Source organism: Callorhinchus milii, unplaced genomic scaffold (genome assembly GCF_018977255.1).
Source record: "Callorhinchus milii isolate IMCB2004 unplaced genomic scaffold, IMCB_Cmil_1.0 Scaffold10, whole genome shotgun sequence".
Lineage (NCBI taxonomy): Eukaryota > Metazoa > Chordata > Chondrichthyes > Chimaeriformes > Callorhinchidae > Callorhinchus > Callorhinchus milii.
Window position 1 is genome coordinate 11,380,767 of NW_024704751.1, and position 26,549 is coordinate 11,407,315.

A 26,549-nucleotide genomic window follows, 5' to 3' on the forward strand; every position below is an offset into this window, starting at 1 on the left:
TATATCGTGCCCGTCCCGCGGAGGCAGCGTCTCGGAGCGCTTAAACAGTGGCGGAGCCTGTCGCTGAACTGGGGGAGGGAGGGAGGGAGGAGATGACCGTAACCAACTGAGGTGGTGGCATAAGTTAAATGTTATTATTATTACTATCAGAGCTGCTCACATTTGGGGTAAAAAATTTACAGTATTCTATTTAACAGATCACAACACAATTGCACGTTGAGTTCAGTTCTCAAGGATTTTATAAATTTGATTTGTTTCATGGTTTCATTGCCTCTCTTTTATAACATTTCTCATAAAGAATCAACAACCTGCACAAGTCGCGTTAAGATAGAGATGGTGGGTTTCCAAGTCAGGAGTGGTTTTTTTTCCCCCAACAAGTTACCAGGTTTTGTGCGATATTGAATGCCTGACAGCCAATTGTATATTCTCAAATTGTAATTTCATCCTGAAAGAGAAAGGTTTTGAGTCTTACACAATCCTATTGTAGAATAATCTGTATACTGTATCACCTTGTATGTGAAAATAAACACCTCAAAGGTACTTTACACAATTTAATTACACAATGGGATGCATATCATTCCACAAGCAATCACAGCAGCTAATCTGTGCCAGGGACATTCTGTAAATAACATTGAAATAAGCGACCACTTCATTTGAATTTGGCAGAAATTTGGAGGAATGTAAACTACTTGTTCGAAAACACCCAAAGGGCAGGCCAGGTTCATCCACAAATAGTCATTGTACTTTACTGTATATCCTTTGAGATGTCATCCCCCATGGGAGGTGCTGTATCGAATGTAAGTATTCATAAGACCTCAAATTAACAATTACAGAGCAGAGAGATGATGTAGAAATAAAGAATAAAATTGTACATAATGTAAAAGGTGCTACCGTAGGAAGACATAGTGGACTTTGAGGCAAAGCTGCAGTGTGATAAGGTCAACAGCTTTACTGCAGCAATGTACAGAAGGACATTCCAAGCCAATGAGTCACTATTGGGACAGTCAGAACATGTCCTGAAAATAGCTCTCACAACCACCCCAAAGGTACAATGCTTTACTGTAGCTTGGGATTTGCTCTACTGTTTGCTCATTGCAGTTTAGTGTTTGAATCATGTTCCTTCAAAATAACTTTTAAAAAAACTCCACTCAATCCACGGCTGTTTGTGGGACGCTGCTGTGCGGAATTGGCAATTGGCCACCACATTTTGCCCACAAAAGACGCGGTCAATTCACTCTACAGTATATTCAAAGTCCACCCTGTCTTCCTACAGTACCACCTTTTACATTATGTACAATTTTATTGTTTATTTCTACATAGTCTCTCTGCTCTTTAATTGTTAAAGAGACGACTCGAAGACGAGATAAGGCGCTATATCAAATGCAAGGGTTCATATTTATTATTATTATTACTTTGATCAAACCAAGTCATGACATGGCTTTAACTTCTTATAAACAGAAGTCACCATGTCAAATGTCCAGAAATCCAAGTGCACAGCTGATGTGTTTCACTCAGTGGAGTCCGGTTTGCACTGGCTCTCTTTTCATTGGTGTCACACCTTCAGCTGTTCAGATCAGTGTTCAGCCTCAGCTGGAAGCAGTGAAGGTTGCATTGACCCAAACGAATCCAGATCCGAGTCTTCACATGGGCTTCAATCTCTCCAAGTAAAACCTGACACAACAGAACGCACACGCACACACTCATAACCATCACCCAGTTTTAGCATCGTTTTTTTTTTAATCTCATTTCTTTTAAAATAAAAACCACACAATTTTGATTTCGCAAAATCGACGGGAAGTCAGAAACAGAAGTGCACTTAAACCAGTTGGTATCCCAGCCCAACCCCAATACACTTAGTGGAATGTTAGTATCTTGCCTCTTGTCTTGGCCGGACAAAAGGATTTCTGTGCTTACGTCTGTGTGTGCGTGTGTCTGTTTGTGTGTGTGTTTGTGCTCGCGCCCGTGTGTGTGTGTGTGTGTGTGTGTGTGTGTATTTACACATGTGTGGGATGGGCGTGTTGAATTCTTTAAAAAAAAGAAACTTTTTTCCCCCCCAAATCATGCAGCACTAACAGCAGCAGCAGTAATATCCAGTTCTGACAATAAAATTAAGAAATTAAGCATTTCAGTAACCTTTTATTTAACGGTCTGAGAGGTGATTGTCAAATATGTAATATTGTTGTGTCCGCATGTCTTGAGTACATGTGAGTGTAAGAGGCTTCTTGTGTAGGAATAATCTCACGGTTTCCAATGAAGCAAAGTGTAAGGTGCACATCTATGGTTTGTGGGGAGGAACGAGGGATTAGGCATAGTGTACTACACTCTCAGTTTCCTGCTCAACCGGTTCAGCGCTGTCTTCTCTCTGTTGCACATGGTCGCTAGGCACGTTCTCATTGTTGAGGGACTTGGCGTCCAACGCAGAGATCTCCAAGTGGCTGCCGTTCGCAGGACTGGGTGAATCACATTCATCGGACGTCATGTCTGGCAGGTCATCGGACTGCGTGTCTGTGCTGTCCTCGTCACTCTTGACGCTCTCTGGTTGGGCCAACGTCACGTCGCACGTTTGGCTGGTCAGGCTCGCTGACCTGCGCTCGCTGTCCTTCTCCCCTCCGCAGCACAGACCCTCCGCGGACTGGGAGCGGAGATGAAGGGACTCGTCCAAGCTGCTGCCGCTGGCCAGGCACAAGTGGGTGGGTTTGGTCTCGATGTCCACCTGCACCTCCAGATTATTACACTCCCTGCCAGGGAAACACACGAACACCGAATGGTTCAGTTTTGTGCCGTGACAATCATCTGTGCGAGAGCGACGAGTCTGTATTAATAATAATAATAATAATAACCCTTGCATTTGATATCGCCTGGTCGAGACGTCTCAAAGCGCTTCACAGAATATACTGTAGAGTGGATTGGCTGTGTATTCTGTGGGCGAAACGTGGCAGCCAATTTGCACAAACAGTCATGGAGTGAGCGACCAATTTTATTTGAGGGGATTGTTGGCCAGGACACCGGGGGGGCGAGAGAGAAACTCCCTTCTCCTTTCAAATAGCGCCGCAGGATCTTTAATGTTCACCTGAACTGGCAGACAGGAGGGACCTCGCGTTAAATTCTCACCAGAAGGACGGCACCTCCGACAATGCAATTGGCTGCCGTGTTTCACCCACAAAATATACAGTCAAAATCATTTCACATTATATTCTGTGAAGCGTTTTGAGATGACTCGATGGCATGAAGCGCTATAACAAAAACTAGGATTATACTCTATAATATTAAAAAGGTATCTCCAGGCTGGTCCATTAAATTCAGGCTGTACAGTGACCCATGTATTTGCTCACCTGTCCTGGGGATTGTATGAGCTGATGATAGAACCTGCCATAGCTCTGGTGCTGGCGTTGTCACTGGTCGCTCCCAGGCTGATGGAATCTTTATTCAAATTGAAGCTTTCCTTTTGGATATCAGCCTGAATCTGCATTCTGCCAAAACAATATATTCGAAAGGTTCAAAATGGCCTCCAACCTATTTGCATTACGATACGCCAAGCTTTCAAACAGTTATTCAAAGTCTTTCTTCTTTTCTCTTTCAGTCTCTGTCTCTCTCTTTCTGTCTCTCTCTTTCTGTCTCTCTCTTTCTGTCTCTCTCTTTCTTGCCTGTATCAAAGCTTTGGCAGAACGTGTTAATTCCCTGCCTTGTAGCTTTGTCAACAGCTCACACCAAAGAAGCAAAGTTTCTGTTATACTTTAAAGCAAAGGTCATTTCTCTGCGAGGCCTGTCGACCAGATCTCAGACATGGCACGACACAAGAGTAAAGTTCTGACCCACCCACTTGCGCAGTGACTGGTTACCTGCTGTGATGTCCATTGCTCCCGGTGAGCGCCCCTCCAGTCAGCGTGCCTCCTGATAACGCTGCAAAGCTGGTTGTCTCACTGTAGTTGCCTTGCGTTACGCTCACCCCATCGATGGGGCTGCCGCTGGTACTCAGAACGCTGGTCAGTCCTTCCACGCTGCTCTCCCCGATGCTGGGGCTCTTCAGGGCTCTCCACGCATCAGCAACTGGACAAACGGTGGAGAAGAAACATCCGGGAGTCACAAGGGAGAAGAGTAACGTTGAGAAGGAAGAACAAATCAAAGCCCCTCGGTTAAGGAGCGCGACGCTCTGATACTTTTTGTTTAATTGTCTTGGCAGATTTGCGAGATGTGAAACAATAATAATAATAATTATAATAATCCTTGCATTGGATACAGAGCTTTATCACGTCTTCGAGACGTCTCAAGGTGATGAATGTGTCGCTGTGAGGTACCTGTGATGGGCCCGTCATCTTCATCAAATTCGATCTTCACTCCTTTCCCATTGGCTGTACTGACACCACAGCCCCCACCACGACACAGTGACACCGGCACCACACCATAGACATAGGCCAACATGATGGGGACACCAACTCCTGAGGGAAACACATACAACACAGGTTACAAGGTCTTCACATTGGAAATCTGGAACTCTCTCCCTCCCCCGAGAGGCTGCGGCTTCTGGCTGGAGCCATTCACATTTTCAAGACGGAGTTGGATAGATTTTTATTAAGTCAGGGGATCAAGGGATACGGGGCAAAGGCGGGTAATTGGAATTGAGGTACAGATCAGCCACGATCTTATAGAATGGCGCAACAGGCTTGAGGGGCTGAATGGCCTCCTCTTGTTCCTATGTTGGCTGTAAAGTTCTGATTGTCTCAGTTGTGACTCGAGCCTCACCGACACTGACGGCAGCTATCACAGGGGACGCGATGACGGACAGAGTGACTCCTCCAGTAATTGCCAGGTTCCTTTTGTGCTTTGACATCTTCTTTCCCTCGTAGCGACTGTGAATCTGAGGAACAAAAAAGCCACGATTGATGGAACCGTTTCAGCAATTCCGATCTTTATTGAAACCAGATTTCAAGAGGTTTTATTTTTTAAATTTCCCCCAGAAAAAATATTTTTTATTATTTCTCTCTGAAACAACATTCTTGAGCAGCATTATTCTTGCGTCTCGGAGTGAAGGGGTTGGGGGTCAAGCAAAGGAGAAGGGGGAAGTGACCATAAATAATAATAATAATAATCGTTGCATTTGATACACCTTATCATGTCTCCGAGACATCGCAAAGCGCTTCACAGGATATACTGTAAAGATCAATTGACTGTATATTTTCTGGGTGAAACGGGGTCAGCCAACTGCGCACAGAAATTAAAGAACTTAAAAGAACAACAATTACAAAGTGATTTACAGTGAACGACAGTGGTTGGTGAGTCTATTAATGAAGGAGCTACATGCAATGAATGTTATATTAAAAGGTCAGGGTAGAACAAGATAATTCCTGAACTGATACAAGATTCTCTGATCTTTGTTTCCTTACCTTCCTGCCGACGTACACCGGAATGCCAATGATCATGGCGGGCACGGCAATGCCAGCAATGAGGGAAATGCCAACGGGAGCCCCGATCAGAGTCCCCAGCTGCCACAGGATCTTCTTCTTCCTGCTCCACGGCTTCTTCCCCCAGAACGTGCAGCCGGAGGGGCTGAGAGAGAGAGAGACAGCGGGAGAACGTCAGACAGTGTGAAAGTCAACGGCAAAGGTTCAGGGCGGCATCACAAGCCTTGCCCCTTTGCGCGCGCACACACACACACACGCTTACACGCGCACACGTACACACGCTTACACACACACGCACGCTACAGGTATCACTATACATTATTCCTCTCCACCTTTCTCCACTTAAAAGAGAACTCACTGCTGTGTGCAATTGGCTGCCACTTTTCGCCCACAACATACGGTCGGTCAATCCTCTTTGGGTGTGGGTCAGTTCTCCTCCATTGCCACCGGGTGGCGCTACCGATGGACTACTTTTCAAGGCACCGTTGACCAGCCTGACCCGCGGTGAGCGATTGCCAACCTCCTCAATGTGCCCACAACTTGGCACTCACACAGCGTCCCTCGCACAGGACAGCGCCCCAGAGCGCTTGACGGTGGCGGAGCACGACCCCGGGGAGGCGGTGGAGGGTGAGCGTAGGCATGGTCCAAGAGGAAGGTCTTCAAGCGCGACCTGAAGATGGTTAGGAGGGGGCAAGGCGGAGGAACAGAGGAAGACTGTTCCAGAGTCTCGGGGCGCGGTGGCTAAAAGCGTGGTGGCACAGAGGGCTGGGGCCAGTCGAGCGGAGGCAGCGGGTAGTTGGTTGCGGAGGTGGGGAGGTGCCAGGCAGGGCATGACAGTACTCGGAAACGACTGGTGAGGATCTTGAAATCGAGCATTTTTTTGCTCCTCACCTGAGATAGTGGAGGTCGGAGATCTCCTTCATGCACAGCCAGCAGAATTCACAGCCACACACGGCGCACGTCATATGATTGCAGCTCCCGTCGTTCATTTTAATAATGTACGCTCCACATCGCGGGCATGGCTTGATGTCATCAGCTGTGGAAGAACATAAGAACTTGCTAAAAAAAAGAGTTCCACAGCTTCGGGGTGTAGTGGCTGAAGGCACGGCGCTTTACACTGAGTCGGGATGGGTGGCAGTTGAAATGGAGGGAGGGCAGGAGGGAGGTGGGGCCCGGATGCGGCAGTTGGACAACCCTACACTGGGTATCGAGGAAGATAGCGGTGTAGAGTCACTCACTGGTGCCAGACTCTGGCCCGAAGCTCAGGCCTGAGCTCTGTGTGGTTCTCACTCGCAGCTCCTGGGCTCGCTGTTGCCTGGCGGTGTCGCAGGTCTGGTTCGGGTGCCACAATTGTTTGCAGTGATAACAGAACTCGGTGTCACATCCGTCCCGGCCACACATCAGCTTGGGGCAGCTGGCACAGCCATAGGCGATCACCGCGTACCTGCCAAACACAGCACAGCACCGAGTGAGTGAGAGACATCAGAGCATCACAGCTCACCCGTAAACATCTTTGGAGTGGTCAGATACACAAACTCCAGCTTTACAGTTTTATATATAATAATAATCCTGGCATTTGATACAGCGCCTCATTTACGTTGTTGAGGGGACGTCTCAAAGCGCTTCACAGGATAGACTGTAAAGTGGATTGACTGTGCATTTTGTGGGCGAAACTTAGCAGCCAATTGTGCACAGCAGCGTCCCCACAAACAGTCATGGATTGAGTGACTCAACTTTGTTTTTAAGGGATTATTACCCACTGGAAAACATTCCGCCAATTGACTAACAGTTGGGTTCCAACTCACCGCTGGTAAACAGAGGTGTGTGTTTGTGCGTGTGTGTGGAGTAAGGAAACTTGCCTAACGTTTCGCCCTGAGCTGCCTGGGAATCGAATCCGGATCCTCTCGCTTGCGAGCTACAGGACTCCACAGTGCACTGCCAGGCCGCCCCACGGTAAATACCATTTTAATGGTTAAACATATAGTTCTGTTCCGGGACCGCTATTAAATTCCTGTAACTCAGGTTTAGGGGGGGACGTGATCCAGACCAAGATAATTCAGCCAAGGTATAGCCATATTTCCTTTTGTGTTCCCACCGAGAAGTGCCAGGAAAACAGTGGCGAATAACCCATTCAGTTGGATTTTCTGATGGCTAAAAGCAGCCATGTCCTCTGGCCACTCAAAGTCAGCAATTGAGTGCATTTCGTTACTAGAAGCTCACAGTTAAACCCTGGCTCGATCGAAATCCTGCTTACCCCGGACAATGTTTCAATCTGCGTTTCGCAAGTCTACTTTTGGTGCGAGTGTGTGTGTGCGAGTGTGTGTGCACAGATGAGGCCGAGAGACACAAGCCTGTAATGCATCAAACGGTTTGCATGTGACACGGAGAGACTGCTCTGTAAGTGTTACTCTGTTCACCATCTGGCTTCGTGGAGCAGACAGCAGACAGCAGACGGGCTAAACCTAGCTGTAAAGGACTCGATGACGCAGGTAGTAAAATGTCTGAGGGAATAAAATCGCATTGAAATTCCACGTTAACAGTACTAATGAGAGCGGTTTTGCTTCCACGAATTTCAACACTTTGCAAACACACACGCAATATTAAGGCAGGCCTGCCTGCCAACAGTGCTGGAGGGAGGTGGTTAGGGCACTCGCCTCGCAAGCGAGAGGACCTGAGTTTGATACCTAGTCGGGGCTAAACGTTGGGTAGTTTCCTTACTCCACACACCTCTGTCTGCCTAGCAGTAAGTAGGAACCCGGTTGTTGGTCAATTGGCGGATCGCTTTCCGGGGGTAACAATCCCTCCCTCCAAAATAAATAAATATATACATGAATAATAATCATTTGGTCACTCAATCCACGGCTGTTTGTGGGGACGTTGTGCACAATTGGCTGTTGCATTTCACCCAGAAAATATACAGTCAATTCACTTTACAGTATATTCTATGACGAGCTTTGAGACGTCTCGAAGACGTAATAAGGCGCTGTATCAAATGTAAAGATTATTAAGAATAGGAGGGAATGGTCTAAGACAGTTTGTAGTTTCTGAAAGTAATTCTCTGAAGGACATTAACAAAAGCCTAATGGCACCTACTCCATCTTGGCCTCTCTTCTGTCACGCACCATTGTCACAACATTGTTCTGGCAGATAGATCAAAAGGCATTTTTTTTTCTTTTAATCGCTTGGTTCAGAGAACGCTTAAAACACCCAAGGACACACTGGATCACGTTCTGTTCAGATTTATTACCAACAAATGCAATTCGCAATAACGAAAGGACACGGTGACATTTTGCTGCAGGATTCTGGGCTTTTCATTTGTATCAATCGGAACAAACTCTGCAATGTATTTGCTGTCTGTCTCCCTACATTCAAGCTATTTTAATGCTTTTTTTTAGTGGATTTTGGAGGAACAGTCAACAACAACAACAACTCGCATTTACACAGCGCCCCCTCACACAGGGTAGCGTCCCAGATCGCTTGACCATGGCGGAGCACAACTCCGAGCTGGGGAGAGAGGGAGGTGACCGTAAGCACAGGTCGAAGAGGAAGGTCCTCAGACAGGACCTGAAGATGGGGAAGGAAGGAGACAGTGAAGTGTATATTTTGTGGGCAAGATGGCTGTTTGTGGAACAGTGCGACAATTAAATCTGCTGCTCTTCAAAGCTGTTTCCAAGAATTTGAGGCTCATCATAAAAAAAATCAAAGGAAGGAACATTTGCCAAAGTTTTCGATTACTTTGCCTCCGGCTTCCTGTCTTGGCAATTTATTCCACGTCACGGTTGATGCAAGTTTAATTTTTTTTAATGCTTTTTATATAAAAAAAACAATTCTCCCCCTGTGGAGACTTCAAAGTACTTTGTTCCATTTCTTCACTGATTTGTCGTGGTGGGTTTAGGCTTCGAGTAGGATTAAATTACGGCAAACACGTGAAGTAAAATAAAAAGCAGAAAAAGGCAGCACCCAAAGTCAATAGCATCAAAGTTACATCTTTTCAACTGGAATCACTTGGGAGTCAAAACATAACTAATTTTCTCCCCTTAATTTAACCCCATTCATCCCAGGATTATGATAATAATAATGATTATGATAATAATCATAATCCTGGCATTTGATATAGCGTCTTATCACGTCTCTGAGACGTCTCAAAGCGCTTCACAGAATATACTGTAAACTGTATTTTGTGGGCGAAACATTTTGTGGGTAGTTTCATCGAACTTTTGGGGATATTCCAGGACTATTTCAGCACTCAATAAAGTGATACTAAAAATTCCTAATGGCTTGGCTTATTCACAAGGCTTTGAAACCTGATAGGCTAATTTTCCTTAAAACAAAGTGACTTCCTTATTATCTTCCAGTGAAACGAGTCTTGTGCAAGATTGAACAAGAGATCAATCAGCCACTGAACTTTGTTGGGTCTGCTTGTAATGGCAAACCCGCCCTAAATCAATCGCTCCAGTAAACTGGCAATTAACTTTAAAAAGAGCAAACAAGCTGGGAGAAATTAATTGAAGGGATAAAGCTTTATCGATTTAAATAATTGGAATAGGGAGTGCTGAGAGTGCTGGAGATTTCAGCAAAAAAAGTACAGTTTTCAGGTTCTGCAAGATCGCAAGTGAGAGGACCTGGGTTCGATTCCCGCGTAGGGCGAAACCGTAGGCAAATTTCCTTCCTCCACACACACTTGCCTCTGTTTTCCTCGCAGTGACTAGGAATCCATTTATTAGCCGATTAGCGGATCGCTTTCCCAGGGATAATAATCCCTTCAAAAAATAATAATAATAATAATTTGGTCACTCAATCCACAACTGTTTGTGGGACACTGCTGTGCGGAATTGACTGCCTCATTTTGCCCACAAAATACAGTCACTACACTTCACAGTATATTCTGCGTAGCGCTTTGAGACACCTCAATGACGTGATGTATCAAATGCCAGGATTATTATTATTATTGTTATACATGCGCTGGGCCTGTGAACAGTGCTGGCCACAATCCTGGTAACTGGTCATTGAGAAATACACAAACTGGGAGAAGATCAGGGGTTCAGAAGCAGAGATTTGTTCAGCAGCTTTTGTTCAGTCACTGACTGAATCCCCAGCCTGGCTCAGCCTCAGGTCCTGGGTTTCACTTGTGTTTCTTCGGCTCACTGTGAGCCATCCATATGGGAAGCTGTTTTGGCAGTGAAACGTCTCTCTGGCTCAGGCGGGTGTGGGCAGGAGACGAGAGAGAGAGAGAGAGAGAGAGAGAGAGAGCAAAAAAGCTGAGCTGTTGTTAACCCACCAACTGGCCTGTGGCTCGGATGAGTGATATTGAGTCACTTGGAAGACATTAGGGAGAATAATCCAACGCCCTATTTTGGGGTTTCTGTGGTTTTTCGTTACCCCAAAATGGATCCTCGCGTTTGGTGCAGCACTTTCACATCTGAAGCCCTTCTCACAGCGTTCAACAGGAGTTACTGTGGAGTTCAGTGTCTGTGTGGTTTGTAGGCCAATGGGCAGCAGCCAATTTAGACTCAGCAATGTTCCACAAACAGCCAGAAAGTGAATGACTCATTTTCACGAGGGATTGTTGGCCAGGACACCGGGAAAGAGAGAGCGAAACTCCCTTCTCTTTTCAAGTAGTGCCGGGGATGTTTGGCTTCCATCTGAACAGGTTTAACGTCTCATCCAAAGGACAGCACATTCTACCCCCACTCTCCACCCCCTCCTGATCCCAACCCCCAGCTCGGGTCCAAATCCTTGACTGTCCAGCGCCTTGGGACGTCCTCCTGACATGAAAGGCGCCGTGTAAATGTCACTTGTTGTTGTTGTTAACCTTGACGTGTGAGTTCAGAGTGCAACGTGGGGGCTTGAACCCTACAATCTTTTGACTCAAGAGATGAGAGCGCTATCGATTGGACATACAGACACAGACACACACACATACACAGATACACTTACCCGCAGTCTGGGGCTGGACACCAGCGACAGTCGGGGTCGGAGGCGAGGTAACGACGTAACATGAACTCCTCGTACTTGTCCATCAGAGTCTGGTCGTTGAGGATCAGCCGGATGTCGTGGGGGTTCAGACGCTCTGTGCACTCGGGGCAGCTGATGTTGACACGGCTCTCTGTGATCTCTATGCGTAAATACTGACGCAAACAGTCGAGGCAGGAGCGATGTTGGCAAGTCATGATTTCGGGGACGTTCTCCTGGGGGTGGGGCACCAGGCACAGGGGGCACTCCAGGAAACCGGCCGACACCTAGAGCCAGAGACAAGTGTCTGTTAGGTTCACGGCTCAACCAAAGGACGGGACCTCCGACATCGCAGCACTCCCTCAGCACCTCCCATCCCCACCCTCCCACCCCCACCCTCCTACCCACACCCTCCCTGCCCCCCACCCTCCTTGCCCCCACCCTCCAAACCCCATCCTCCTGCCCCCGCTCTCCTAACCCCACTCTCCATGCCCTCTCACTCCTCCTGATCCCAACCTCCAGCTCAGGTCCTAATCCCTGACTCTCCAGCTCCTTGGGGACATCCTCCCGATGTGAAAGGCGCCTTGTAAATGTAATTGTTGTTGTTGTTGTGCAGTTTGGGATGGAGCTGAGAACACTTTAAAAACACTTTATGAAGAATTAAACTTTACATTAATAACAATATTCCTGGCATTTGATACAGCGCTTTATCATGACTGCAAGACGTCTTAAAGCGCTTGACAGAATATACTGTAAAGTGTAGTGACTGGGAATTTTGTGGGCGAAACGTGGCAGCCAAGGCATTGGGCAGCCAGGGATTTGGACCCGAACTGGGTGCGGGGGTGGGGGGGGTGGAGAGTTGGGATCAGGGAGGGGTTTTCTGCCTAATTAAATCTCTCAGGCCTGAAATTCCACCTTCCCCTAGGCTGCGAGACCATTTTTTTTCAAAAATGTAACGTGGTGAATCTTGGGCAATTGTGAACCAGACCCAAATCCTGATCATAATTTGGAGTAGCTTCTAAATTATGATTGAATTGAAACAAAAATTACACAATTGGTAAAGTGCAAGACAAAAAAGCCTTAGAAGTTGAGACAAAATGGAACTTGTGATCGCGATCTCAGACAACAATGTCCATCTGTCTTTCGTCTCTCCCGGCATTACTCACACTTTTCTCGTCTGTGGAATCAACACCCAAGCGGTTTCATGACATAATCTGTGTTTTGGGGAATTTTGTGCTCGATCGCTTGCTCAGTGAGAGATGTCAGTGCTGGGAAACACGGCTAGCTTCCCAGTCACATCCAGACTGGAATTACCACCAGACTAAAAGGCAGTTTGTCTTCACATCTGCTTCCAGCTCTCCGCACAGATGCTTTCCCAGCTACACGTTCCCCCCCCAGTAAATAAAACAATAATATTACAATAATAATCCTGGCACTTGATGTAGCGCCTTCTCAAGTCTTCGAGACGTGTCCAAGTGCTTCACAGGATATACTCTACAAGTGAATCGACCGTGTATTTTGTGGGTGAAATGCGGCAGCAGTGTCCCACAAACAGTCATGGATTGAGTGATCAAATCATTATTCTTATTATTTTATTGAATGGATTTTTACCCCCGGAAAGTGATCCTCCAATCGACTAACAACCGGGTTCCTACTTACTGCTGGGAAACAGAGGTGCGTGTGTGTGCGCGGAATAAGGAAACTTGCCCAACGTTTCACCCTGACCTGCCCAGGAATTGAACCCAGGTCTATTCGCCTGCAAGGTGAGAGCTCTAACCACTGAGCTACAGGGCTCCACAGGGCAGGCCTCGAGCAGACACAATGGGTTCCTTTTCCTATAAACGACCACGCACTAAGTGATCTGTGGTCACCAGCCACCTTCTCAGTCTGTCTGAAAATGATTTGCATCATAATGTTTCCTTCCCATAAACGACAAAGTGACTCAGACCCAGTTTCCTTGCCTCTTGCCAACTGGACCACTGAGTCATCGTTTGCGCGAAAGAGAAAGAGGGAGAAGGGAGGAGGGAAGGGAGGTGTCTGAATAGCAGATGTTCAATGAGATTGTGATTCGAATGAGGCTGCCTTAATCGGGAGCAAGTTTTGCCTTTGAGCAAACTCAAAATACATTTATTATTCTCTCTCTCTTCCTCTGAAGGCTGTCAATGTGTTGGATAGTGATCAGCTGGCCACAAAAGGTGGAATTATTCCTATGGGAGCCAGGTCATCGTGTGTGTGTGTGTATGTGTGTGACAGGCACTGAGAGAGAGCGACCGCAGCTGAACCCCAATCACTCCTTAACCAGCAGCAACACATTAAATACCCAGCAGAATAAACCTCGCCCTCCACACCCCACCCACCCCCCCATGATGCCCTTCCCTCCAAGTCCAATTCTAACAGCCCTATCACCTTATTATTATTGTTGTTGAGCGCTCTGGGACGCTCTCCTGCATTGTGGGGCACTATATAAATGCAAGTCGTTGATGTTGGCTGAGATCAGCATAGAGCCGGGATCGTACCCGGGTCTGAACAATAGCAGCCGATAATTCCCTGAACTGATAGCCAGGAAACGCTTAAAATATAATATACAGCAATTATCCTCCAAACACAATTTGATTCAGTGCCTTATCACGTCTTTGAGACGTCTCACTGCACCTGGCGGGAGAATACTGTAAAGTGCAACGATTGTGGGACAAATTCACGGCGCCCGAAAATGATTGTAGGTAGAAATTTACAGCACAGAAGAAAGCGAGCTTTCTCCTGTGCTGAGAAGTTGCTGATTCATCCCGATGGCAGCAGGAATACAAGTGCTGTCTGGCCTTCTAGACCTGGTGACCACTCATGATGCGTGAGTGTAGTCACTGAGTGTCAGGGGCAACCGTACTGAGCAGGAATTCCCAGCAAAGCTCAACCCATCTGGAATTCTCAGCTTGGGTTTGGAGACTCTTTAAGCACTGCGATGGGTTTCCGTGTGTGTCAGACACCCGGCTGGTCACGGTGACGGGGTTCCGTGTGTGTCAGACACCCGGCTGGTCACGGTGACGGGTTTCCGTGTGTGTCAGACACCCGGATGGGCAAAAACAAAATAATTCTTGGCCTCAACACTGTCCTGAACACTTCCCAGCACCTGGGGACGTCCTCCCAACGTGAAAGGTGTTAAGACACGTAATTAGTTGTTGTTTGGCCGACAAACAAAAAGACTTTCCTGCCGTTGGTGGAAGGGTTTGGGGGAGAATGGGTTGGGGGTGGGGCGGGAAGGGTGGGGGAGTAAAGAGAGGAGGGGAAGTCTGGCCGCAGCCACAAAGCAAACGATATAACGTTACGCCCTAAAAAAAACATCACCACAAACTGAACTGAACAAACAACAACAACTTGCATTTACACAGCGCCCCCTCACGCAGGGCAGGGCAGGGCAGGGCAGGGCAAGGCAGGGCAAGGCAGGGCAGGGCAGGGCAAGGCAGGGCAGGGCAAGGCAGGGTCCCAGAGCGCTTGACAGTGACGGAGCATGATACCGAGCCGGGGGTGGGGGGGAGAGGAGGTGACTGCAGGCGCAGTCGAAAAGGAAGGTCTTCGGGGACCACCTGAAGATGGGGAAGGAAGGATAGAAATAGGAAGGCGGAGGAAGAGAGAGAGAGAGAGAGAGAGAGAGAGAGAAAGTAAGGGGCAAGAGGTGCTGGTTACCCTCAGTGATACCAGGGGACAGGGGTGGAGTGGATGGGGGGGGGGGGGGGGTGAGGGAGGAAGGGGATTGATGACAGACAGACAGACAGTTGACATGAGATTGGTTACCTTCCTGGCCGGGGTGGGAGAGAGCGCGGGGAACGAGCCGGTCGGTGCTGTGTTGCCATTGGAACGTTGGGAGTTCCTCCCGGGATGGTCTGCCACCTCGGCCTGGAGGCTCTCGATCTCCACGTTGGCCACCGACACCTCCTGCCTCCGCCGGGACTTGGACGACCTGGAGCGTTTCTTCCCGCGGAACAGGTTGTGGAAGGATACACGGCTGCTCTTGGCCACAGGGCACTTGGGGTTCGGGGCAGGACTGACCCCAGGGCTGACCCCGGAGTGGGGAGAGTCAGAACGCATCTTGCCCGGCGTTCCCAGGTTTATTTTAAAATGTTTTTATTCCCAGTCGAGATCGAGAAGTGCTGATATCTTCCTCCTCCTCCTCTCTCCGGTTTCTCCCTTCGTTCTCTTGTTCCTTCTTTCCTTCCCCCCCAAAAAGCAGCTCCTGTCTGTGCCGCTCGCTCACGGTTTCTCGACGATAAAGATATGTCAAACAGTCTACACCAGAGGCGTGAGGTAACCTGAACTTGTGAGCAAACTGAAGGCACAAAGCTGCCAGGATAAGCCAAGACGCTCTCTGTTTTCAGTCCGTCTCTCTCTCTCTCTCTCTCTCTTCCCTCGATCTCACACACACACACAGACGCTCGCACACAGCAATGCTTAAATGTCAACAGATGTGTTCGCCTTCAAAGCAGAGTGTGCATTCTGCCTCGTCTCCTCTCGCTCGCTCGCTCGCTCGCTCCAGAGGACAGTCTCTCTTCCTGCTTCGAGCCTGTAGACACACAGAAACCAGAGGAAATTGAGCAACTCGGCTTTTAACTCCCAGCCGTGTTGTATGTCATTGCCGGAGCCTGCACTGAGCATGTGTGGGAGGTGGGGTGTGTCTCTGTCTCACCTCCTGCCCCTAACCCCAGTTACAGAACAAGTCGGTTTGGAAACTGCGTCACCAACTAACTGACTAACAGTTAACTTACTGACAACCAACATCTAACTGACTAGCAGCTAAATAACTCCCTTCACTCCTCAGCCGGCTCGCGCTCTCTCTCGACAGACACTGAACGCCCCAGACAGACAAGACAGACAGACAGACAGACAGACCTATCCTTCCTTATGACAAAGGGTTGATTAACCCTTAACCGACTGCAAGAACACGCACATACACGCACACGTACACACCCATTTGGGGTAAAGCACTCACTCCAGCTCCCAGACGGGAATGCTGCACAGCTGTGTGTCACTCCGGCTGGTTTCCTAATGAATCATTTAACCCCTGAATGACCAGAGGGTGTGCGCGGCTACTCGGGGGTGAGAGGCTGTGTAAGCACTCGGTCGCTGGTTCAGGGAATTTTGTTTTGAGCAAAAAAACAATAATAATAATTTGGTCGCTCAATCCACGGCTGTTTGTGGGGACGCTGCTGTGCGCAATTGGCTACCGCGTTTCGCCCACAAAATGCACAGTCACTACACTTGACAGTGTATGCCGTGAAGCGCTTTGAGACGACTCAACAATGTGATGAGGCATCGTATCAAATGCAAGGATTATTATGATGATTATTATTAAGAGAGAAACTTGGGAGGGTAACTGAAAAGGAGTTGAGAATATAACTTTGCTGAAACCTCCTGAAGCATTAACTCAAAACTTCTTTCTAGGTGTCTTTCCTCTACAACGAGAACTTGCTGTATATTCTCTCGCGGCTTCACGTGGGCTCAGGTATTGGAGCGCGAGACACAGCAACGTGCAATAGCAGGAGGTGGGTTTCCTCCATCAATCCCCCACTCGGTGTTTGTGTGACTCTCTGGGGAGATGTTGAGCCGACCATGGAGGGGAATTTAGGGGGTGAGCTGTGAGTTTAGCTCCTGCGGTTGGGTACACTGTTAGAGATGTTATCTCAACCCAGAGAAGTGTTACTTCCCTTCAACTGGGGGGGAAGTGGAGCTGGGGGGGTGGGGGGGTAGAACTGGAAACCCAGGTCTTTTCTTCCACATGATGCGAAACAAACAGCAACTGTAACAAATATAACATGAACTGCTAACGACTTGACTGAACTGTCTCGATCTACCGATAAGAGCAGACAGGGAGGACCTATTCCTTCTGGCGGGCGGGCGGTCCTGTAACCAAAGGACTTAAGATAACTGGCAAAAGAACCAGAGGGGAGACCGGACGAGGAGAATATTTTTCGGTCCGTAACAGAGAGCCGTTACGGTCTGGAACGCGCTGCCTGAAAGGGCGGTGGAAGCTGATTCGATAGTAGCTTTCAAAAGGGAATTGGATAGGGAAAGGGAAAATGTGCAGAGCTTTGGGGTAAGAGCGGGGGAGTGGGATTAGTTGGGGTAAAAGCGGTAGGGAATTGGGATTAATTGGCAGCTTTTAAAAATACGGCAGAGGCACAATGGGCCGAATGGCTGCCTTCTGTGCTATAGGATACTCTTAAGCACAGTGATGGGTTTCCGCGTGAGACAGACACTTGGCCGCCAACATAAAAAAGATGGCAGTATTGGTCGCTGCTTTCCCCGTAGGCTGAGAGTGACAGAGGCCAGGAAACAAAGCAGCTGGACTCTGTGATGGGAGGAAAGGTTGCATAGTTTTATACAGCCATCTTTTCAGTCCCACGAGGGAAAATAATAATAATAATCCTTGCATTTGACACAGCTCCTTATCACGTCTTCAATCGTCTCAAAACGCTTTACATGATACACTGTTCAGTGAATCGACTGTATATTTTGTGGGTGAAACAGTCGTACATTCAAGCTCCTTCCTTTGACCTTTCATCCGTGTAAACTACAGCTTAGGTTCTACACAGAAGCTTGTGGGTTTGCTAAGAGTCGCTGACCTACATTGTAATGTACATCATCAACAGCACTCACCCAGGGTGGTTAGTGGTTACCTTGCGATCTGATGCTGACACTGAGAGGATGTGGGTGGGTGTGTGTGTGAGGGTGTGTGTGGGTTTGTGTGTGTGTGGGGCGGGGGTGAGGAACTACTGAGACCCACGGGTCTCACTACCTAAACACACACATCAGTTTACTCTTAATTCTTGATTATTCATCCCACAGTCCCTTGTCCCTCCCTGGCCTCCACCCTCCCTACCCACCACCCTCACTGCCCACCGACCTCCCTACCCTCCACCATCCCTGCCCTCCACCCCTCCTGATCCCAACCCCCAGCTCGGGTCCAATAGGTGTTTGGTCTCGCTGAAACCTATTTACCTTCAGTTTGCAACTAAAAACCATCATCCTTGCTTTTGATTTCACACCTTATCATGTCAAAACATCTCAAAAAAGTGCTTTGCGGTGTTTCTGTCAAGTGTAGTGACTGTGTTCTGGATCGAATGGCTCAATCAGCACGGCTGTGGCCTCCGAGTCAGGATGTTGCACGCGTGTATGCGTGTGCGTGTGTGTGCGTGTGGGTCGAACATTTCTGTCGACAGTTTTTTACTTTGACTTTACAAAGTCAGCGGAATATCAATGGTTTTGGAATTTCCTGACATCTGGTGTGTGCAGAAAACACCAGTAATATCTGCCATAGAAAAAGGTGGAGGAGGCAGTTTCAGGAAGAGTGCTGGGTTTGTGTTGCACGGGCAATGTTATCACTGCGATGAGTGTGAATCTCACACGTTGGCTTGCTCATGCTCCTCTCTTTCTCTCTCCCACTCAGCTCCCAGGCTGTCAACGTGATGGACGAGGGAAAACTTATAGAAGATTGTTTTACAATCTTGAAAAACATTGGCTGCTGTGTTTCGCCCCATAAAATACACAGTCGCTACACTTTACATTGATTTAAACTGTATTAACGTAATAACAACAATAACTACAATAATCCTTGCGTTTGATAGAGCGCCTTAACATGCTGTCAAAGTCTCGAAGCGCTTCTCAGGATTTACAGTCGAGTGTAGTGACTGGATGAATGCTGGATCCATCCGCATTTTCAAGACTGAGGTGGAGAGATGTTTGTTAGGTCAGGGGATCAAGGATATGGGGCAAAGGTGGGTAATTGGAGGTGAGATACAGATCAGCCATGATCTAACAGAATGGCGGAATAGCCTCGAGGGGCTGAATGGCCTCCTCCTGTTCCTATGTTTCTATTTATTCGGTAGGTCAAAAACACACGACTCATTATAAACCCAGGAGTGAAGTGGCTTTGATTCCCAAGTTGTGTGAATGCTTTGACCAATTTGGAATTTCTTTAACATTAGAACTGGAATCCTATCAGTTTGAACATCAACTTTCCAGGAAGTGATTTCTTCAAATCCCAACCGTCGCCCACGAGGCAGGAAATCCTCAAAAGTTCCCGACGTTAAACAAGTCGGTTTGACAACAGCAGCCCAAGCACAGGGCAGAAAAACGAGAAAAATGTTGGACCAAAAATATTGATAGGACAGACTTGTCTTTACAGCTTAATCTCCAGATACAAGTCTTGGCAGTTTGGGACGTCTTCCCCACGTGAAAGGCTCTACAGTTTACAGATCTAAATTGGATTATAAATCCAGAAACACGATATACTGCACAAGCCTGGACTGCAATCCGACCATGTAATTAAATAATAATAATCCTTGCATTTGATATAGCGCTTTTCACGTCGGGAGGACGTCCCAAAGCGCTTCACAGAACACACTGTAAAGTGAATTGACTGTATATTTGTGGGCGAACGCGGCGGCCAATTGCGCACAGCAATGTCCCACAAACAGTCGTAGATTGAAAATGACCAATTTATTATTGTTTTTGGTTTTGGAGGGATTATTATTAGGCTCTGTGTGGAGTAAGGAAACTTGCCCAAGGTTTCGCCCTCTGCCTGGGATTGAACTCAGGTCTCTCACTTGCAAAGCGAGTGCTCTAACCACTGAGCTACAGGACTCCACGAAATCAAAATTTAGAGAAAAAGAGAAGAGAAAGAACAAATGAAAAGTGAAGACACACATTTGTGGTTTCTGTAAAACCAAACGTTTACAAAACATTCCCTTTACTTTCTCACACTCTCTCTCGGCTTTCTGGTAAGTAAGCTTTCTGGCACTCCATTTGATTCATAAAGAGAAGGCTGACTTCAGCACTAAATATAAATAAAATCAAATAAACATTCGGGTTTCCGATTGGTTGAGATGAGTTTAAATCCGTTGCTTTCACTGCAGAGCGTGCTTTCCCCTTGACATCAGATGTCAGATGAAACAGATTTCATTTTCCTCCCTCCTCCCTTTTCCAGTGTGAATTATTCAGCCGTGTTTCTCCCACACATCAAACAATCCCGACTTATGTCTATTCACGTCACAATAAACTCGTCAGTTTATGAAACATACTCAGTGTAACCTCTTTAATTCCTTTCCTTTTACAGTTAGTCAGAGAGAGAAAAAAACTTTGGCCTCAATATGTACAAACCCAGTAAAACCACACACACACACACCACACAGGGGAAAATTGGAAGCAATCAGACCATCATTAGAAATAACCTTTTGTGGGACATCACTCTGCACAAATTGCACTGCTGCATTTGCCAACAATTCACTTGACAGAATATCCTGTGAAGCGCTTTGAGACGTCTCGAAGACGTGGTAAGGCGCTGTATCAAATGCACGGATTATTATTATTAAAAATGCACAGTCATTACACTTCACAGTTAACTCCTGTGAAGCGCCTGGAGAAGTCTTGACGATGTGATAAGGCGCGTTGATGATTTTGATTTTGATGGGTCTAATTTGACGAAATTAAAGGGAACAGCGAGAGAGAGAGAGAGTGAAGCGAGAGCGTGAGTGATTAGAGAGCGAGTGGGGAATAATAATAATAATAATAATCCTTGTATTTGGTATAGCGCTTTTCACGTCGGGATGACGTCCCAAAGCGCTTCACAGAACACACTGTAAAGTGAATTGACTGTATATTTGTGGGCGAACGCGGCAGCCAATTGCGCACAGCAATGTCCCATAAACAGTCGTAGATTGAAAATGACCCATTTATTATTGTTTTGGTTTTGGAGGGATTATTATTAGGCTCTGTGTGGAGTAAGGAAACTTGCCCAAGGTTTCGCCCTCTGCTTGGAATGGAACTCAGGTCTCTCACTTGCAAAGTGAGTGCTCTAACCACTGAGCTACAGGACTCCCATAAGTGATTTCAATATGAAATGACTCCTGTGGTTAGGGAAATGGCAGCACACAATCTATTTTTAACAAATAAATCAATAATTCATTTAATTGCTCCACCACCACAATCTTTCTTTCCCCCCGAATATCTTGCGACCGTCTATACGTTGATGGTCTCCTGACAAACCCAACCTGAGTAAACAGACATCACTGACCGCACGGCCGATTTTGAATTTATAAAAAATAATTTTAAAACTTGTGAAGCTAGAAGCTAGTTTTCCAGCTTCACTCACTGCCACTGTTAAGCGCTCGGAGGCGCTACCCAGTGTGGAGGGCGCTATATCAGTGCAAGTTGTTGTTGTTGCCTACTTAAAATCCCACAGTACCTTGAAATGAAGGTTCATTAATAAAAATAATAACCCTTGCATTTGATACAGCGCTTTATCACGTCTTCGAGATGTCTCACGGGGCTTCACAGAATATACTGTAAAGTGAATTGATGGTGTGTTTTGTGGGCGAAACGCAGCAGCCAATTGCGCACAGCAGCGTCCCCCACAAACAGCCGTGGATTGAACGACGAAATCATTATTATTTATTTATTTTCAAGGAATTATTACCACTGGAAAAGCGATCCGTCAATTGACTAACAATCGGGTTCCTATTTACTGCTGGTGAACAGAGGCGTGTGCAGCAAGGAAACTTACCTGAGGCTTCACTCTGCCCGGGAAGCGAACACAGGTCCTCTCGCTTGCGAGGAGAGCGTTCTAACAAATACGCTATAGGACTCCACCACCCTTTAATGAGCGAGGTGGGGGCGTGGGAGCGGGAGGGCATGGTGGGGGGGGGAGGTCATTAAACATTTACACAGAACACGTACTGTGCCCATCTACGAGAGCCGAGATACCGAAATAGCAACTCTCCCGACTGTGAGAGAATCAGGGCATAAACGTGGTGCGAAAAGAGGTCTCCAGAGGTTCCAGAGTCCACAGGATCAGTTGAGGAAGAGAATACTAATGAGGTTCCCCACCCCCGCTCTCACCAGCACAGACCTGAACACAGCAGGTACTGGGCTTTGAACAGAAAGTCTCCAGTCTAACCATTAGCTCACGGCGATAGAGAAAGAGAGGGCATCCTGTGTCACACTGAGAATATTCCACAATTCATGGCATTTAATAACAACACTTAATAATAATCCTCGCATTTGATATAGTCACTCAATCCACGTCGCAATCAACTGCTGCGTTTCGCCCACAAAATACACACGGACAATTCACTTTGAGAGTCTTAACGATGTGATAAGGCGCTGTATCAAATGCAAGGAATGTGTATAATGCATCTCAGGCCAATATGGGGCAACTATTCCTCACTACCTTTTCCGTATGTATGAAGTGACAATTTGAGGAGACGCTATTGAAGCCAATATAAAACATTTATATATTCTGCCCTTTGGTTTCTTCCCCCCCTTCATTCATACATTAAGAAATCCTTCAAAAATGAAATTAGATTTTCAGTCACCAAATAATACAAAGCCACAGCTGAATGCTTTATTCCCGACACTTCACTGTGTGTGGAGGATGAGGATATGAACATATGGCACCAGTCTGTATTTATAGAGCACAGACAAACTCACTGGTATTCATTTCCGCCAAGTGCAAAATCTTAGCTGAGGTTGAAAACTGCTGCTTAATCCTTGCATTTGATATTACGCCTCATCACGTCTTCGAGACGTCTCAAAGCACTTCACAGGAAATACTGTAAAGTGTAGTGATAGGAGGGGTAGATAAATTTAGCCTGAACGCATTCAAGAGAACATCTTGCTTCTGTAACAGGTCAATGGTGAGATTGGTTCCGGCCTCCTGTTTGTCCCTCGTCCCCTCCGCACCACCATCGGTGGCTGTGCCTTCAGCCACTATGCCCTGAAACTCTGGGAACTCTCTCCCTCAAGCCCTCAGCCTCGCCCCCTCTCTCCCTCCCTCCCTCCCTCCCTCTCTCCCCACGTTTAAAATCCCACCTAAAGACCTTCCTTTTTGATGGTGCTTACGGTCACCTGCCCCCAATCCTCCCCCCTCCCCCCTGAAGAGCGCTGTGTAAATGCAAGTTGTTGTTGTTGGAGCATTTTGGAAAGATGAGGTCAAATGGGATTTTTTTTCATTCAAAAACCTCTCTTGTAAACACAGTGATTTAAAAACAAGACAGCAACAGATTTTCTTTCTTGGAATAATTTGACGGCTTTTCAGAAGCCAAGCTTGATCGCTTCATCCTCTCCCTCCCTCCCTCCCTCTCTTGGGATGAAAAATAAACAGTGCCAGATAGAGAGGCAGGTGATAGAGCTCTCACGTGCAGTGAGATTTAATGTGCGAGTCAGGCGTTGAGGCTGCTGTTTGTCAAACTCAATTTAAAAGTCATGATGGGCCAGATATGGGTTTGTAAAGTCACAAAAACAAAAGACTTCCCACATTAGTCTTTTCCCGGTTGTTGACGTAGAACAGAATATGTTGCCGGGCTCCATGGCAACCGAAGAATGGATGAGAGATTAAGCAGCAACCAGTCTCTCCTGTGCCTGATGTGTGGCCAACGCAGAGATTCATCAGATTAGACCCAAACGCCCAACCAACCTGTTGCTCACAATGTGGGGTCCTGCAGCTCAGTGGTTACAGCACCCGCCTCGCAAGCGAGAGGACCTGGTTCGATTCCCAGGCAGGTTGGGGCGTCTCTGCCTGCTTACCTAGCAGAAAGTAAGGGACCCGGTTGTTAGTCAAGCGGTGGATCACTTTTCCGGGGGGAATAATTCCTTCCGAATTCTTTTTTTGGGGAAAAAATTGGGCCACTCAACCCACGGCTGTTTGTGGGACGCTGCTGTGCGCAATTGGCAGCCGCGTCTCGTCCACAAAATATACAGTCAATTCACTTGGATAATTGAGCTCTTCGAGACGTCTCGAAGATGTGATAAGGCGCTATATCAAATGCAAGGATTATTAATAATAATTTTGCTCAGTTTGCTCAGTTGCTGAGCTGATATTACAGTGTTGTCCATCCGTCCGTTCATTCAAATGCTTTTTGACAGCTCACACCAGATGTCTCAATTGACTGACGCTGTGTGCAGTTAATTTGTTAATGGTTTACTGTAAGCTTTGCCTTGGGGAAAGGCGTGTATCTGTGTTCCATCAACCCCCCCCCCACCACCCCGGACGACAAACCTGAAGCTGAAATGGAAACTCTATGGGATGTTTGTTTTGACTAATATTCCAGAGAGATTTCACGTTTCGATAAACATCCGTCCCCCACACCACCTCCACCTCCCCCACCACCCACCTGTACTCTCATGTTCGGCATAAAAGGTCTCATCAGAGGACCATGACATGACCACAATAAATTATTGCCCCCTACGTCAAACGCTGGGCTGATTCACGGTGTAACGTCGTGCAGAGGGTAGAACGTTTTCTTAATTCTGCACATTGGAAACGAGACATCGAACGTACACACACAGGAATTTCCCACCTATATTGCTGTGAAAACACCTCCCTGTTTACAAAACCAGCAGCCTGTGTGGCTTTTGTGAGGTGGCAAAAATAATAATAATCATCATCATCCTCCTCCTCATGGGGGGGAAAAAACATACCAAATTGTGGGTCCGGGTCACGGAGTAAACACGCACGTCAGCAACCGAGAGATAAGATGCTTTTGGGACAAACCCTAGCGATTGAACTTCAGTAACCTTCTCGTCATCATCCCTCCAGCTAGTCGCACAGAATGAATCACAAAAGTCAATCAGTTCTCAACTGTGCACAGTGAGTTGAGGTAGGCCCCACTGAAAGTGATACCACACCATTAAAAGTGAATCTACATCCGTTGCAAAACGCAACAGTGCCGGGAGGTGATTGAAAAGCAATCCAGGGAAAACCTCTCCTGGAGCCGTGGAGTCCTGTAGCTCAGGGGTCAGAGCACTCGCCTCGCAAGTGAGAGCACTTGGTTTCGATTCCCAGGAAGGGCGAAACATTGGCAAGTTTCCTTACTCCACACACACACACACACACACACACACACGAGTGAAGGTTTTAGTGGAGCTTAAACACCGGAATGGACGAATTTAGCCAAATAGACTGTTTGTTGCCATAGATTGGTTGCTGTAGTCTGCTGTAAGCAACTGGCTTCCTAGTTTCTCCCACAAAATACACCGTCAATACAATTTACAATATTTTCTGTGAATTGAGTGAGTGACAACCCCGGGAAAGCGATCCACCAACAACTGGGTACCTACTTACTGAGGCGCGCGCGCGCGTGTGTGTGGAGTGAGGAAACTTGCCCAAGGTTCCAACCTGCCAGGGAATCAAACCCAGTTCCTCTCGCTTGCCATAAAATAATAATAATAATAATAGCACATTTAGTATAGCACCTTCCACATCGGGATGATTTCACTGTAAAGTGCAGTGATGGCGTGTTTTTGTAGACGGCAGAATTAAATGTAGGCCAGACTGGAGTGAAAACTACAGACTACTGGTAAGGAAATTGGCAAAGTGGGAGCCGCCAACAATGGTAGAAATGACTCGTCGTGTGATAGCTGTGTGTGGTGGGGAAGGGGGTGTTGTGTACGTGTGTGTGTGTGTGGGGGGGGGGGGGTGTTGTCGGATTGATTAAGCAGAGGCAGAACGATGTGAACTGTCTCAGCCCCGGGTCAGACGACAGGAAACCACAGCTGTCACACACGTGGATTCCGGCTGCTAAAAATAACTGATGGGAAAAAATTCTTACCATTCATTACATACCTGTGATTACGTGTGAGACGCGCTCATTTGTGTCTGTGTGTGTCTGTGTGTGGGGAGGGGCGGGAGGGCAAAACTGTACTGTAAGGAACAAGAAAGAAAAAAAAATAAAGATTTTTAAAATTTGTCTCAGATCATCTCAAATGCTTTACGGTGACTGCTGTCTGTCCTGTGTTATTTTACTCCATAAAAATAAAAAATGATAATCCTTTCATTTGATTTAGATTAATCATGCCTTATCATGATTCACATACAGCAGAAAGTGTTGATTCTTGCAAAAGCAAACCTTGGGGGTACAGTATATAGTTTGGGACATGACATCTGTGTGCAAGCAATTGCCAGGAAGGTGGAAGGTGAACTGGATGGACCTCGGTCTTCTTTGGTCTAGTAATTCTTATGCTCTTATGGAGTATGGACATCTGAACGTCAACAGAAACCACTGTGTAGGAAATCTTACGGCTTTAAAACACTGAGCAGTGAGAGGTGGCTTCATTCAGATATTTATAAATGGGGCCAAATTTGCTGAAAACCTCCGACCACAGAGACATCACATCAACACCATGCCTCACTGCACCAACTGAAACTGCCTCACA

The 26,549-nt window shown here is 47.0% G+C and overlaps 1 protein-coding gene across 5 annotated transcripts in view; it reads right to left on the bottom strand.

Moving 5' to 3' along the window:
* Window positions 1-1,372: 1,372 nt before the first annotated feature.
* Window positions 1,373-26,549, bottom strand: part of rnf19b (ring finger protein 19B) — a 33,614-nt gene continuing 8,437 nt past the window's right edge. For 2 of the 5 annotated variants that reach the window (XM_042338736.1, XM_042338735.1), the window contains 10 exons: window positions 15,138-15,903; window positions 11,337-11,638; window positions 6,638-6,843; window positions 6,291-6,435; window positions 5,382-5,544; window positions 4,741-4,855; window positions 4,296-4,436; window positions 3,840-4,047; window positions 3,333-3,470; window positions 1,373-2,738 (listed from right to left, as the gene is read on the bottom strand). In XM_042338736.1, the coding sequence (XP_042194670.1) occupies window positions 2,303-2,738; window positions 3,333-3,470; window positions 3,840-4,047; window positions 4,296-4,436; window positions 4,741-4,855; window positions 5,382-5,544; window positions 6,291-6,435; window positions 6,638-6,843; window positions 11,337-11,638; window positions 15,138-15,431 (2,148 nt within the window). In that variant the 5' untranslated portion in view covers window positions 15,432-15,903 and the 3' untranslated portion in view covers window positions 1,373-2,302. Of the gene's footprint in view, window positions 2,739-3,332; window positions 3,471-3,839; window positions 4,048-4,295; window positions 4,437-4,740; window positions 4,856-5,381; window positions 5,545-6,290; window positions 6,436-6,637; window positions 6,844-11,336; window positions 11,639-15,137; window positions 15,992-16,026; window positions 16,200-16,307; window positions 16,346-26,549 lie in introns of those variants that run through there. The other 3 variants (XM_007904284.2, XM_007904285.2, XM_007904282.2) reach the window with 3 other exon arrangements.